At 41.4% G+C, this 15,978-nt stretch overlaps 1 protein-coding gene across 3 annotated transcripts in view; it reads left to right on the top strand.

Annotated features, from left to right (window-relative positions):
* Positions 1-10,159, top strand: part of LOC120812729 (spondin-1-like) — a 101,346-nt gene extending 91,187 nt beyond the window's left edge. Inside the window, exons 11-15 of one of the 3 annotated variants that reach the window (XM_078097762.1) lie at positions 3,873-4,055; positions 5,117-5,275; positions 5,843-6,109; positions 6,182-6,364; positions 9,766-10,159. In XM_078097762.1, the coding sequence (XP_077953888.1) occupies positions 3,873-4,055; positions 5,117-5,275; positions 5,843-6,109; positions 6,182-6,345 (773 nt within the window). In that variant the 3' untranslated portion in view covers positions 6,346-6,364; positions 9,766-10,159. Of the gene's footprint in view, positions 1-3,872; positions 4,056-5,116; positions 5,276-5,842; positions 6,110-6,181; positions 6,365-6,909 lie in introns of all 3 variants that reach the window. The other 2 variants (XM_078097763.1, XM_078097764.1) reach the window with 2 other exon arrangements.
* Positions 10,160-15,978: the final 5,819 nt, after the last annotated feature.

Here is a 15,978-nt window from a genome sequence, read left to right as displayed (position 1 = left end):
TGATCTTTGTTACCTCTCATAAATCTATCATCTATCTATACTAAACTCTTTCTTGCCTTCTTGATTTATAGTTTTTAAAAGACAAAACTACTGTGTATAATGACATATACCTGTTTCTTTGGCATTCTGATCCCGTTACCTTCATTCTCTTTGTTTGAATAGTTTAAACTCTTTGTTCTGTTCTTTACCCAGTGAATGCTTTTTTCTGTGCCGCTTTCTCTCTCTCTCTCTCTCTCTCTCTCTCTCTCTCTCTCTCTCTCTACTCCTCTTCGTGAATGGTTGTTATTTCATGTGGGATGTCCGTACTGGAAAAACCAATCGAATGTAGTGTTTACATTAAAAAGCCACTGTTTTCATGACTACAAAAAAACAACAACTTCTTGCCTCTTTTTTTACCTTCCGGCTTTGAGGAAACTCATTCATTCAGACATTTGTGGAAATGGAATGTTGAAGTCAAAACCTGCAATTCAAACACAAGTTCTCTAAAAAGGCAAATGTCCGTGTCACAAATTGCAGGGTTATTAACACCTACAGGTCTCTGGCTCCCAAAACATTGAAACATCTATAAATAGCCTTCCAACCGAGATGGAAAACACTTTTGATAACTGGGAAAATAAAACAAGTACAGTACCATAGCTCAAAACAAACAAGCTTAATGGTTTTACTTGGTGCACACTGTAACACAAAATTAGTTCTTTTAAGGGTATTTTGAGATCTCTCTGTTTACAGCTGGGCGTCCTGTAGCCAGCTGTAAACATTTCACCCCTCAACCCCAGGGTAGGAAACCCATTTTGCCTCTACGGTAACAGTGAAGGGACATACTATCTAAAAGGCAAAACAATGAACAGGAGACAGTCCGTTGCACTAGAATAAAAAAAATAGAGATATATAGAATTCCACCTGCCAACCTGTGGGTGGGTACTAATGTCAGGCCCTGAGTGCGAGTAGTAAGCCAGGTGTACAGAGAGACCACTGCTGGAACAACCACCATCAGATGTAACCACCATCAACAGAAACCACATGGTGTCTGGAAATATTTCCCATCCAGTGTCAGCAGCCCAAATGATTAGAAGTGTTACGCCCCAGTCTAGGGGTGCCTAAGGTGCAACATGAATAGGCCCCAATCTTCCCGTCTCCCAAATAGCCACACACACTTTAAGTTTGTATAGGGGATATTTATTGAAAAAAAGCTCTAGGTTGAGAAAAACCCAGTATGTTGAGGCAAAGACAAACCACGGCTTCGCCGTTGCCCATCCCCAATATAACAAACAAACCAAAAAACGAACCTAGCTAGAAAATAAGACGCTGACCTACCAAAACAAAGGAGAAAAATAATGACATCAGTCTTACCTACCTAACTACTTTAAACAGGAGAAAACCAACTCAAAAGTAAAACAGAATACTTATTCAGCTTCACGGTATGCTACAAGTGGCTGGTTGGAAGAGGAGGAGGACGAGGGTTGTGCTCTGCTGCTGTTCTCCCCTGCTCTGGTCTGCTCTGCCTCGGACGCCATCTTGGCTTCCATTATATGCCGGCTGCAGCCAATCACAGGACGGGTGGGAGACCGTCCACCAATCCGCGCCTGGTGGTGGCACATCCCTGTTTGAATAAAGAAACCAGAAAGACACCAAAAGAAACCCACAAACACTACACAGATGACCCCAGTCATAACACCCCCACACCCAAGAAGTAAACCTTCCCCTAAAAGGTTTACTTCCTATAAAGCTGAGCACCTGGATAAGGCGTCTGCGATTACGTTCTCCGTACCCTTTTTGTGGCGGATCTGCAGGTTAAAATCCTGCAGAAGGAGAGACCAGCGCATCAGCCGCTGGTTAGAGTTTTGCATGTGAGCCAGAAATACCAATGGGTTATGATCTGTGAATACCGAGACAGGCTGTGAACTAGACCCAAGGTAAACTTCGAAATATTGTAAGGCTAACAATAGCGAAAGAGCTTCCTTCTCAATGGTACTGTAATTAAGCTGGTGCTTATTAAACTTTTTTGAGAAGTAAGACACGGGGTGATCAATGGACTGACTGTCCTCCTGCAAGAGGACAGCCCCTGCGCCACACGCACTGGCGTCAACCTCTAACTTAAAGGGTCGCGTAAAACAGGGCGCCGCGAGAACTGGTGCATTGCACAGTAATGCCTTGGCCGACTCGAAGGCAGCTTGACAGGCGGGGGACCAAATAAACGATTTTAAAGGACTCACAAGTCCTGTGAGAGGAGCAACAACGTCCGAAAAGTTTCGACAAAAACCCCGATAATACCCACACATTCCAAGAAAACGGCGCAACGCTTTCTTGGACGGGGGGGACCGGGAAATCAATAATCGCCTGCACTTTTTCAGCCAAAGGACGCACCTGCCCCTGACCTACCTGTTTACCTAAATAGGTAACAGTGGCCCTACCAAATTCACATTTTGCGAGGTTGAGGGTGAGTGAGGCCTCACGGAGACGACTGAAAATGAGGGACAATGTGTGGAGATGGTCGGCCCAGGTGGAGGAGTAAGCAACAACATCATCCAAGTAAGCTTCGCAATTTTCTACACCAGATAACACGATACGCATCAACCGTTGGAAAGTAGCGGGTGCATTACGCAGCCCGAATGGCATAACAGTGTACGGGAGGAAAGTATCGGGTGTGACAAAAGCTGAAATTTCTGAGGCCCGTGGCGTTAACGGTACTTGCCAGTAACCTTTTAACAGGTCCAGCTTTGTCACATATTTAGCGGAGCCTACACGATCTATGCAATCTTCCATTCTGGGGAGCGGAAATGAATCAGCTTTTGTGACTGAATTTACTTTTCGGTAATCGTTACAGAAACGAGGAGTGTGGTCGGGTTTATATCATGCTGGGAAAAGCGGCTGAAGTTCAGTTATCCCAAATTCCTCTTTCAAATGACACCATTAGTGACAGAATAGAGGACATGAGCAAAGACATCTTGGCTCAAGTAGTTGCAGATCTGATTTCAAGCCCGGCAAAATTCAGCCTTCAACTGGACGAGACCACAGACGTTTCCAATCTAAGCAAGCTTGCTGTATTTGTGCGCTATGTGAAAGACAACGTGATAAAGGAAGATTTTTTATTTTGTAAGCCTCTTACGACAACAACTAAGGCAGCCGATGTGAAGAAACTTGTGGATGACTTCTTCAAAGACAACAATCTTTTGTGGGATATGGTTTCTGTAGTTTGTTAGGACGGAGCTCCAGTCATGCTGGGAAGAAAGTCTGGTTTTGGCGCGCTAGTTAAAGCCGATGCACCACACATCATTGTTACTCATTGTATTCTGCACAGGCATGCGTTGGCAACAAAAACCTTGCCTCCAAAACTGGCAGAAGTATTCAAAATTGTTTTAATGGTTTTGTTCTTTGAACACTGATGTTGATGCACAGTTCATTTTGTGCACCAGTAAAATATATACCTATGTTTTGAATTGTATTTTTCCAATTAAGAAGGGTTTGGTGAATGCGCATATGAAACTGGTGGGGGTCAGTACCTCCAACAAGGTTAAGAACCACTGCATTAGAAGTAATCTCGGGGAACTGCACCCGCTCAAGGTTTGTCCCTGAGGCCTCAGGGTTTATCCTCTCTTGACTCTCTCTCCCTCTCATTTACTCTGGCTCTCTGGAGAGAATACTTTTAATTGAAGCATGTCCTCCTGCTACTTCTTGGTGCTCCACCTACACTTATAATTGGGCAAGACATTCACAAATGTCCCCAGATCCCCACAGATGTCGCTGTTGGTGGTCTCTCGTGGTCCAGTACCTGCAGTAATCACCTGTGGGTACGATGTTAAACTATCAGTGTCACCCCATTGACATATCATAATGGCTCTTTTTCCTTGTTAATTCCTGTGTTTCTCACTTAGATGACACACCAGAGACGTGCATCTACTCGGGTTGGTCTCCCTGGTCAGCCTGTAGCAGCGCAACATGTGAAAAGGGACGCAGGATGAGGCAGAGGATGCTGAAAGCCCAGCTGGACCTCAGTGTGCCGTGTCCCCACACCCAAGATTTCCAACCCTGCATGGGGCCAGGATGCAGCATTGAGGGTAAAAACATAAATACATTGAAATGTGTATACACACACTACATATAAGAAGTACAAGTTGAAGTTGAGAGCTTCCCTTCAATAAATAATATTTTTTGGGTTATGTCTTAGCACTTCCAGTAACCCAGCCAAAGTGAGAGAGCACATAATGTTGGGGCGGAACTGCCATACGTGGGGGAAAAAACAATTCATTTCAACTCCTTTTTGGGGGGGTGGAGGCTGCATTAATATATATGTATGTACATCGACCACACAATTAGTGGTAGTAGTCACAGTATGATCTTTCGGGCCTCTGCTTCTAGAAATTTTCTCTAACTGGACCTCTTCACATTTTAGTTGAAGACCCCTGTACTAGTACATCATTTGCCATGTAGGAATATAATATCTACCAAAAAAAGTGATTGGTCTGTTTAGTGATCTGGGACTGCTATTATTTTCAACAAAACTGTTTGTTTGAAAAAGAGCAATATATAGAAAAGGTCACTAACTTCTGTATCAATAAGAGACTTATTGTTTTAAGTACACTTCTAAACTCTTCAAACAATATGCTGTGAAGAGGTTATTTTTTACTCCCAAACTCCATTGCATGACTATAAACTCACTGTTATCATTGTCTTCTGCCACCCTTGGACATAATTGGAATAAGAATACCATTGTATTCTTTTTTGATGAGTGAACCCTCAAAATAATAAGCAGGTTAAAACTTAGGTATTTATCTCGTCGTGAAAACCTGAAGAGGATGATTCATTTTGGCCAATCTGCAGGTGGAAACACAAACCTGCTGCCTCATTTCTATGTTCACAGCTTAGTGGAATTGTTTGTGCAACCATTGCACAGCTGTTAGGATTGTTGTGAAGGATTATGCAGCGTGTGTGTGAGGGAACAGGTGAAACAGAAGAAACCCAAACACACCATAAATTGATATGGTTACACCAAGATTATCCAGCACAAAATACCCTGCGTTTGGTAGTTTAATGAGTTCTATCATGTTAGGTTTTGTGTGTTTTTCCAGATAAGTAATAATAAGCCTTTTTTAACGGTAGCCTGCGTGCTTGTTTGCAGATAGCCTTCTGTGCATGCTGTCGCCCTGGTCCGACTGGAGCGATTGCAGCGTAACGTGTGGGCGGGGCTTACAAACACGTCAGAGGATGCTGAAGTCGGATCCCGCCGGGTGCTCCGAGGAGCTGGAGCAGATGGAGAAGTGCATGCTGCCCGAGTGCCGTGAGTATCTGCAGCCACTCGTTTACTAACAGAATGATAGAAATGCCATTCTTTTGTAGAGTTTTTCATTTTTTTCATTTATTGCCTGTCTCAATTCCTGGTCGTGTGTCTGCAATATCTCAGAAAAGGGAATTAAGGGAATTAACTTTAATTTGGCATCTAGCTGAACTCAGCCAATATGCTAATTATGACAATTTGACAAAATAACATTTTTTTCTGCTGTAGACCGTCTTTTAAGTGTTTTGTTACACAAAGGCCCACTAACGCGGTTACGTAGTGTGTGTTAGCACAACAAGATTTCACATTGTCCCGTGGTCATTCATAATGGTAATGGCTGATAATACTCCAATCTGGATGAGATTACTGCATGTGACTCCATCAACCCTGAATCTACTACTAATAATTGAATGAGAGCTAGAGGGAAGGGCAGAGGAGGCCGTTTAAATTGGAACATGCACCAGTGACAAATGTGATTTTGATTAGAAGAAATATGCCACAAAATGTTCCCCATGCTTCTATTAGTTTCTTGACTTGACTTAATTGTTTGTCCTTCGTTCTCTCTTCCAGCCGCCGATTGCATGGTCTCTGAGTGGTCTGAGTGGTCTGAGTGCAATAAGTCCTGTGGCAAAGGACACACCATCCGCACCCGTATGGTCAAGCTGGAGCCGCAGTTTGGGGGCAGGGCTTGTCCCGAGACCATCCAGAGGAAGAAGTGCAAAATCCGAAAGTGCCGGACGAAAGAAGGAAGTAGGGGCGCAGTCGGAGGGGCAGTCGGAGGACAGAGAAGGAGACGAGGAAAACAGGGAAGAGACTCAGTGGCCGAGGAGCAGTCAGGTTTGTTGGGAACAATCCGTCACATTGACTTTAAATGCACAAAACGCCCAGGTTGAGACACTTCTGTTTCAGGTTGCAGGATGCAGCCATGGACCGCCTGGACGGACTGCACCAAACCGTGCTCGGGGGGGATCCAGGAGCGCTTCATGGTGGCGAAGGAAAGAGACAAAGGTGCCATGGCGGTTGGCTGCAAGGACCGGAAGGAGGTCCGCGCCTGTAACGTCTATCCCTGCTGAAGGGGTTGGGGCTGAAAAGGTATTACTACTGAGCATCAGAGGAGGGGGAGTATGGGGGGGAGGGTGAGGGGGTGGGCACCAGGTTAAATGCTTGAGACAGGAAAATATTGGTTTGATAGAGAGAGTTGAGGGGGGTAGAGGATGGCCTAGTTTGAAACTTTTAGTGACAAGCGGAGAGTTGACGTAAGAGGAGGCAAAGGAAGGAGGAAAGGAGGAGATGATAATGTGTTGTTTAGTAAAGCCGCTGTAGGCATTTAGTTACCAGGGCTTACATTTTGAACGGTGAAAGTATCAGAGACAAATGTCTGTGTCCTGCAAAAAAAACATTGAATTTAACCCCTAAAAAGAAGCCTATTAAGTATGCATATTTGTAAGAATCTTTCTATCACAGTACAGAATCAGCTCAAAAAAGGTCCAAAGAGAACATGTCCCCAGTGGAAGATGGTTTATCACGAGAAAAGAGCATTTCTATGAAGAAGAGTAGCATTTAAGTTGCCAACTGTCTCCTCATTGAGGACAAGAAATCAGACAGAAAATGTAAGGATTTCTTTTTTTTTTTGCAAGACATGGATGGACGCTCACACAGGCAGTCTCAAAAGACTTGTGGATGTGCTCTTATATCTAACCAACACTTATAAACGACACTACAATGTAAGTACGGACGGAGACAAGTGGGATGCAAAACCCATCACGCAGTAAGACTCTTACTGGGGCCTCAGTTTCATCTCACTGCAATGATGTTTTATTTTAAAAAAAGTATAATTTCCATCTTATTGCCACGTGAAAGTTACTGTAAAATCCTTTTTCTTTATGATGATCTTTTCAGTTTTAATAAGTTATTTTTTCTGTCGATGTTCTCTTTGCCCTCTCACTCTTACTCTTTTCTGTTTTCAGGCCTCTTTTTTTATTTCTTTGCCTCCGTATTATGGCCCTACTTTCAAAAAAATCACCTTTACAATACAATAAAAAAAATTAAAAAATGTAAATGTGAAAATTACAATTTCATTTGACTCTTTTTGATCAACGGCAAAATAATAACATATATCCGGTGTATGAAATCATTTCAAGAGCTTTCAGACTTTTTATGAGAGCTACTTCTTCAGACGTGGTATTTCAAATAGTACAGTTTTACAGTATAACAGTTTTACCCTCAGCATAGGGGTCTGTGGTACAGATTGAGAAGTAAAGCCTACCTCCAAAAAACACAAGGTTAAAGGGATCGGGAATCTTTAAAGGATTCAAACACAGAGATTTTTTGAGTGCACATTCCAGTTGCATTTATTCATTTTTATTTATTTGTTAGAAAAAATGAGTACATCGTGGCCAATTGAGTGTGTACAGCTTTCTCAGCTTTGTAATTACAAGTATATTCCACTAGATGGAGGTAGAGTGATAAACACTATTGTGTATATCATACCAAATATTGAATACACAGTATGACGCTGATAAAGAAGCATTTCACTCACAATTTTGAAACTTTTATTTTCCATACATTAACATGAACGAAACATTTAACATTAGGAAGGACACAATTGCTTTAAAGATGGTTTATTATTTTCAGTGGTACATATTTTTAAGGGGACGCTCATTCATTTACACTTAAGATTAAAGGTGAAAGATCTGCGAATCACCAAAAAGCTTAGATATCCTGACTTTCAGTCCGTATTATTGGGTCATGCTATCTTCACTAGATGTCCCATAATGCATTACCCCCAACTTTTGGGAAGGCTTTCTGTCCACGCTTAGATAACCCTGATGACATCACAAAGATGTCATCAGGAGGGGTTACTTTTTTTGGACAAATTCTCTCTCAGAAGCCATTACTCAGCAGTTTATACCGTTGTTTAATAGTATTGATTTTGACATGTAATATCAGTGTTCCTTTAACAATCAAAAATGGCCAAATAAAATTGAGACATAACAGTATGTTGGGTGCAACTTTAGCAGGTTTGTAATGAATTACATTCAGTTGTGTGTTGGCAACAATGACATTTTTTTGGCCAAAATAATAATCAAACTGTTATACTTAACGTCATTGTACCAAAGCATCATATGAGTACCGTCATCTACCTTCGTAAACAAGATCAGACCAACAGCTGGATATTACAACCATTTGTCTCCTAAAAAATGGCATTCCCATCCAACTACACAACACCTTTAGTCACGTACTGAGGAGACTTATTATCCGATTATCTTCCAAACATGAAGGTCCCAAATTTAAGCCGTCTCAAACTGTGATTAACGAACAATCTAAGATGCGCTTCTTTGTAGATCATCTTTGGAGAAATGCTTGTTTCCTCCTCTGTTTTTTGCCTAGGTATGTGAGAGAGACAAAGAGGCAGTTTTGTCTCTCTTTGTTTTCTTAGGTAAGATTAACTCTATTTTCGAGTTAGTATGGGGAGTTTGGTCTATGGTTTTGGCCTTTGATACCCTGATTTCCCTCTTCAGTTTGTGTTGTTTTATCTTCTAGGACTTTATTCATACATTTCATTTGTTTTGTTTTTCAATAGTTTTTTTTAGAGTACCATTTTGTATTAAATTGACCTGGAACAAAGTTGGAAATGATGTCTCCCCTAAGACCACCAGAGGGCAGTGTACTCCAGAGAAAGCTAGCAGGAAGCAGCACGTTTAAATTTAACATTTAGATTTACATTTAACATTTACATTTAACTTTTATATTATTTAAAAACTTTGTGTTACTGCCAAACATTATTCTTGGAAAAAAGTTATTGCATGAATTTACATGAATTTCTCTCTAAATGTTTGAAAAAATGACATGAATATTTTCGTGGTTTTTTGTTCATATGATAATGCTAAATGTAGTAAAACTGCGCAGGATTTTAGAACATGCAACATTTTGCGAGCGACAGACAAGAGCTCAGAGGTTCACAACGTGTACCATCCATCATCCTCTTCCTTGCTAATATACACTATACTGATGCTCTATTTGTTTATAGCTGATAAACAATCTGGAGTATTATATAACCACAATGTCACGTCCAAGGGGAGTTTTAGCAACTACTGAAATCCTCCAGTGTATTATACCTCCTCTGAGTCTATCCTTGATAACCATGATTCCCTCACATTCCTGCAGAACCTGGGCTAATGCAATGCTGCTTCTGTATACTAATCTCACTCTCAACATAGAAGCCGGGGGGTGATAGCTGTAAACGCACATTTAATCCATGTTCCTACATACGCATGTGTGCATGTTCCCGAGCTTTGCATCCAGTTACAACCGTTTAGACCACACCACAACAACTACTTGAAGAAACAGATAACAATTTTGTCACTTTATTTTGTCTCTAGTGCCCATTCTGACTAGGGGTCATGCTAAGTCTGCATTTAATTACTAGAGTATGAAATATTGACACGTTATGTTAGATGAGAATAATATTTTTTTCTTTTATTGCATACTAGCGCTTCCTTGGGCTGAACTCAGAAAGAGGGACAACCAGGTGTCACGGTAACAAGGACAGGGGAAGCTAGTCCAGAAGAAGGCAGCAACTGTCAATCCCCATGTGGCCACGCTGATAAAAAATCTCTTGGACTTCGAGTGGGGCTTTATGTTGCTGTCTGTATTTTTCCACACAAGACATTGGAAAAAAGAACACCAGGATGCAGTGTGCTTTCTCTCCTTCCTCCCTAGGTAACACTTTTTAAAATTGTCTTCAGTTCCCTAAAAATAAAGTGCCAGGCTGTGTCTTGGTTGTAAATTGTTGAAAATGTGTTATTTAAGTTATTTAAGTATTTTGAATGTTTTTTTGTTGTTGAATATGTTTGCATTTGTTGTAATAAATCCAATTTTATGTTACTTCTATTAGCATTTTTTAAAAATGTGATTACTGTTCAGGGGCATCGTGGTAGGAATAGTAAAATAACAGTATACTGCTATACAGCAGAATGATTTTGTCATAGGCAGACCGTATTCTCCACGCTTATCAGATTGTGGAGGGTCACCGTTGGAAATATCCTCCCAGCAGCTCTTTCAGACCTGGAACAGTAATCTAAGCAACAACAACAAGGACAAGTATCCTAACACAACAGTTTGTCCGATAACTTGGTTATGTTATTAAAATGATGTCCTAATTGTCCAGTAAAACCTGTCAACACAGCGTTTTCAAAGAAAACTACCTGTAACTACCTTGTTCAAGAAAATAATGTGACATTTGGTTTGAACAAATTTGGATTAAACGACTACGGAAGTGGGGTTAATGGAGTAGGCAGTTCAGTGACAAATAAATCAAAGTTGACACCTTGATTCACACGATGTTGTCCTGGTTGAGAGATCACGGATGGAGATCCATTCCCCTTCCACCTGTGGCCTATTGACATCCTTGTTCATGATTACGTAGATACTATACAAAATCATTTCGTGGGATATTTGTAAAATGTGGTTTATTACGAATGCTAGATGTGACCAGATTTTGTAGCTGTGCCCTGACAAACAGAGCAGCTGCAACAACTGTAGGCATGTTTTCCATACCATGAAAAATAGTGAATGTTCCTTTTTTCAGATCTGTTGAGAAACGTTTAACTCCAGCACCTTCATATGTCGCAGATTTTAAGCAATTACTGTGCTAACAAAGGTAAACGATGCAGATTAAATAACATGAAAATCTGAACCACAACCCCCAGAGAGTACTGTGTTCAGGCTGTCAGTCTGCACATGCAGCACATACATGATGTGTCCCTCTGGTGCCTCTTCCCACTGAGAATTTCTCCAAAGAGCCCCTGTTTTACTTAAGGGTTCTGTTCCAGCATGCTGTCGGCCAACTGTAAGCCGGTCCCCTCGGGGCTTGGCTCCATCTACTTAACTGCCAGCTCTCGTGGACAGCTGAAAGCGACCACAGGAGCTCAGAGGCGCTCCGATTTGCCAGCAGATGTGAAAAATTCATGATCTCATCTACATAAGTCAATCTATTCTCAACGCGTTCTGAGGCACGTTATAAAAATACAGACTCACACACACACAATGTGCCTTTTCTTCTGTAGGTGCTAAAAAGAGAGAAACCCGTCTGAGAAAAGATGGTTTTTAATTGATAAAATCACTGACAATGGCTTCTTTTTTCCCTTTATGTCTGTAGTAATGTTTATTTGTGTGAGGGCAATGCGTGTTATTTTTATTTTCATTTTACTGATTATGCATTTCCACCCCGACAAACAAGTCAGTAACTCCCAGCTCAGAAGACAATAGAAGTCCACAGTGGTACCATTAGCGTGGTTGAGCCATTACGGTATGTATGTGCACATGTTTCTGTGCATCCTAGCTCATGTTTGTAATTGTAATCTCATTGCCGATAAGGTCCAACTGAATTTTTTCCACAGCTTCAACTAAGTGCTTCTTACTGGGGTGTTCTCAGTACTGTCTGACCTTCTCTCCCCAACAGCTCTCCTCCCTCTCCCTCTCATCCGTTCTATTAGTAGGTCAAACACAATCGCAAAGAATGAACAGTGTCTTCATTCACAGAAGATGGCAAAGATAAGCCCCCCTCCCAAACTAAAGAATTTAATTCAATTTGAGCTGCGTAAAGCATTTGTGTATGTGTATGTTCATAGATTTGCACCTGGCCTCAAGGCGTGATCTTCCACGGAACTTGTGCAAGCTAAAAGCAAGAATAAAGACGTGAATGACAAAATTATATATTGCCTCAGTAAACTTTGTAAATATGAATTCATGGTCTCAATCTCTAGTTTAACGTCTTCTTCAAAACAGTATGATGTTCTTTAAGTCAGATGAGTTCGATTCCATTGAAGCCACAATATTACCAATATTATGACGGTGAGTGTAATCCAGAATATTTATCTTCAATGTCAGCTGTGGGATGTAAAACATCTTTTTAGCTATGACACTTTAAATACGAAGGATTCTGTGGAGCTCTTGAGTCAACACTAACATCATTTCAGCTCTTTCCTAAAATACTACTACTAACAATTCATTACTTTTTGCAGGAATCTCAGGCCATTTTATTGCATTACTTTTTTTCATAGTTTCGATCAGTTAGACGTTAATGTTTCATCAGTCTGTAAAGTAATTCTACTTGTCCCCTACGTAGAAGCTTCTGCATCTGTTTTTTTTTCATTCATTTTTCAGCACTCTTTAGTGGCTATCTATTATTTTGATAAAATATGTAGAGCACATTTTCATCCTTTTTAACAGGAAATATTCGTATAAGATGTTATTAGTTTGTGATTTATTTATTTATTTGTGTTATGAACTAATTTCTACTGTTTTATTGGTAATGGTTCATCATCATCACCCAGGACCTCTAGTGGGAGCTGAACATCAGCTCATCACCAAGAAGGCTCAGCAGAGGTTGTTCTTCCTGAGGCAGCTGAAGAAATTCAAAGACGATGATGGTGCACTTCTACACGGCCATCATCAAGTCCATCCTCTGCTCCTCCATCACCGTCTGATACGCTGCAGCCACAGCCAAGGACAAGGGCAGGCTGCAGCGTGTCATCCGCTCTGCAGAGAGGGTGATCGGCTGCAATCTGCCGTCTCTCCAGGACTTGTTCGCTTCCAGGACCCTGAAGCGAGCTAAAAAGATCGTAGCCGACCCCTCTCACCCCGGACAAAACCTGTTTGTGCCCCTTCCATCTGGCAGGAGGCTGAGGTCCATCAGGACTAAGACCTCCCGCCACACGAACAGTTTCTTCCCGTCGGCAGTCGGGCTCATCAACAGAGCCCGGTCTCCCACTGACTGACTGACTCTGACATTCCACCGGTCACTTTCTTTCATACTGCACATTTCACTTTCACTTTTCACTCGTCACTTTTGTCAATTCCTGTTCGCTGGTGCACTTTATTTTTTAATTTTTAATTTTAAAATATCTTTAACTTTAACTTTTATTCTTTTATTTTAAACTTTCCCATAGCCTTATACTACTAACCCATAGCGCTATATTTTATTTTATTCCTCGTGCACTGTCGTACTGTCTGCTGTTACACACCAACCGCCAAGTCAAATTCCTTGTATGTCTGACATATATATGGGCAATAAATGTTTCCTGATTCCTGCTTAGTAACAAGACAATTATTCTATCGTATGGCATGGCAACCGGTGGAAAAAAAATATTCAACCGTCATCAAGTAACAATTAGAAAATGGCCATGTGAGTTCAGCCGAGCAACAGCTGTCCTCTGTCTTTGCCGTTGCAGCTACCCCTGACCTGTGTGGCCGCTGTCTTGTTAACAGTGACAACAACGGTGATGTGTTTTTTGAAGGTCGACTCCATTTGGGTCCTCGTGTGGACTTTTTAAATAGAAACGCCCACCCTGCCGTGATTGATAAGATTATGATTAATGTAAGCGGTAGTACTAGCTGAGTCAACATTTGCTGTGCCTAGTTTGGGAATAACTGAAAGACGTTGGTTTAGATTTTGTGAGCTGTGTTGTTTTACATCCTCCCGTGTTCTGTGAAGTGAAATTGTTTGTTTTTTTAGACAGAGTTGTGGGGCTTTGAAGAGAATATTTGAACAGATGTAGTTCTACATCAGCGAGGGCGGTTGGACTATGATGTAAAGTAACCATGGACAACACAGTAAACCACCACCTTGAAGGAGAAGTCATCTTAAGTGCAGCCGACATTCAGAATATTTTCCCCTCTGTATCTTGACCTTTTGCAGTGGGGAACTGTATCCGATATGTCAGACTCGGCACAGCCACAAGACACATTGTAGAACAGGTGTTGAATGGTCTAACCCCTTGTATTACTGTTTGATCGAAAATAACGGAGGGCGTCTGGTATCATGACGACCATCATATTAGTTGCTGTTACGGTAATACACACTGAACAAGGACATATTTGTGTGTAAATGTATCAACGTCATAACACAGAGATCTAAGTCCCTTCATGTGGTACAACGTTTTCAGAATGGCGGGCAGTTTCAAAATCATTAAAGAACTTAAAAGATTGAGAAAAAAAGACCCCACCCCCATTACTCTGAAAATGGAAGTGTCGTCCCGCTGTATTGGTAACAGGCGGAGTCTCAAACGGAATATCACCCGAACAGCACTCAGGCAAGAGAAAAGCCTTCTTTCATCATCTTTGAAATTTACATCTGGCCACATGGTGGCTTCATGTACCCATATGGGCATCTGCTGTTTTATCATACCATTATTCTTCTGGCTACAAAGGGCACTTTTCTGCACGTTGTCTCATCCAACTCCTTGCCCTTGCCCCATATTTTCCCTCACTTCCCGCCCACTGGTTCCCCAGCGATCAGTCATTCACTACATATACCAGCCCAGTTTCCTTGTTCTATGGTTGCTGTTTGGAGTCTGAGTTTGCCGTTCACCAGCGATAGCCCGTTAACGAGGTGTCAAAATGGCTGCTGGGAAATGTGTTGCAGAACGTGAAGAAGAAATACTGATTTTATGACTTCATGACTGATTGCCAACGTGTGTTCATGCCAATGAATTCAGATGTTAGATGGTTACAGAAACCGACTTTTCTATACGATGATATTTAAAAGCTCTCTACCTGGAGCAAAAAAAACAAAGCCGTAGCATCCCGATGATTGGATCTATGGCAGGTCTACAGAGAAATGTTGGCTTTTTTGACGAGGCCGTTAGTTGGAAAACCTGAAGCCAAAATAGGGAGCCGCATGAGTTCACTTGGCGCAGGGGAAAGGTACTCAAAGACATCTTGGCACTGAAAAAATTGTTTATTTTCCTTTTTGTCACTGTAAAAAGCCAGAAGCCCCCATTGCACACGGAAACGCTGCTTGGAGAATCTTTGACGATGTTATAATTGCGGCTGCCAGATTGCACCTCAACTGCTCATAAACTTGGACCTGAGAGACTGGAAATGATGCAACTTGCAAAATAATGAATCTGGGAGTGACGGGGTGAGTTGGGAGTAAAATTGAAGAACACGAGTGTGCAAATGTACCAAACCCTTTTCTTCTATAAAAGGTTTCCAGGTGGTTTAGCAGACAGCCGCTTGCTAAATATTCCACATTTACTAGGTGAATGTGTCAATGAACCCAAATCACTACTGTGAGTCTTTACACAAGCAACATGATACATGTGGGTGTTTTACCTGGCATTTCAACCCCCATTGTGTGCTACGTCTATGTCCCCATTGAAGGTGTGTGTGTTGTCGGAAGCTCTTCAAATGACTTTCAATCCCAGCAGTGGGTTGGGAGAGCTCACAGCACATGTGTGAGGTTGGGGGGGAAAGGCCTGAGGGGGATATGTGTGTGTTTATACCTGTCTCATTCAATCTCTCTTTTGAACTCTCTCTGTGACATCCCCTCACACTCACTATAAACCCATTCCGTTTGTTTATATACTGTATATATGTATTTATATATAGAGAGAGAAAAATGTATTAACAACATCTGAATGGACAATTTACACAATCTTTCTTAAGTTCATAATACATCTGATGTTTACGCAGAAGAGATTTTAAAAAATGACTCAAAAAATGATGCATGCAGTGTACCCTACAAACACACACAAATTACCATTGCTATTTGTTACAGTGTCTAATACAAAGACATAAACAGTACTAGCATTAGTCTGAATTTCAAAACAACAAACACTGGCTTTATTAAAACAAAAGCAGCGTGTGGTCTAAACGAATAGGAAGTCCTGTTACAAGTAGATTTCACAGCAAGGGGAAGA

The sequence above is a fragment of the Gasterosteus aculeatus genome, chromosome Y (assembly GCF_964276395.1).
Source record: "Gasterosteus aculeatus chromosome Y, fGasAcu3.hap1.1, whole genome shotgun sequence".
In the NCBI taxonomy this organism is placed as follows: Eukaryota; Metazoa; Chordata; class Actinopteri; order Perciformes; family Gasterosteidae; genus Gasterosteus; species Gasterosteus aculeatus.
The sequence above is the reverse complement of the archived record's forward strand: the minus strand, read 5'-3'. Positions and strand labels throughout refer to the sequence as shown.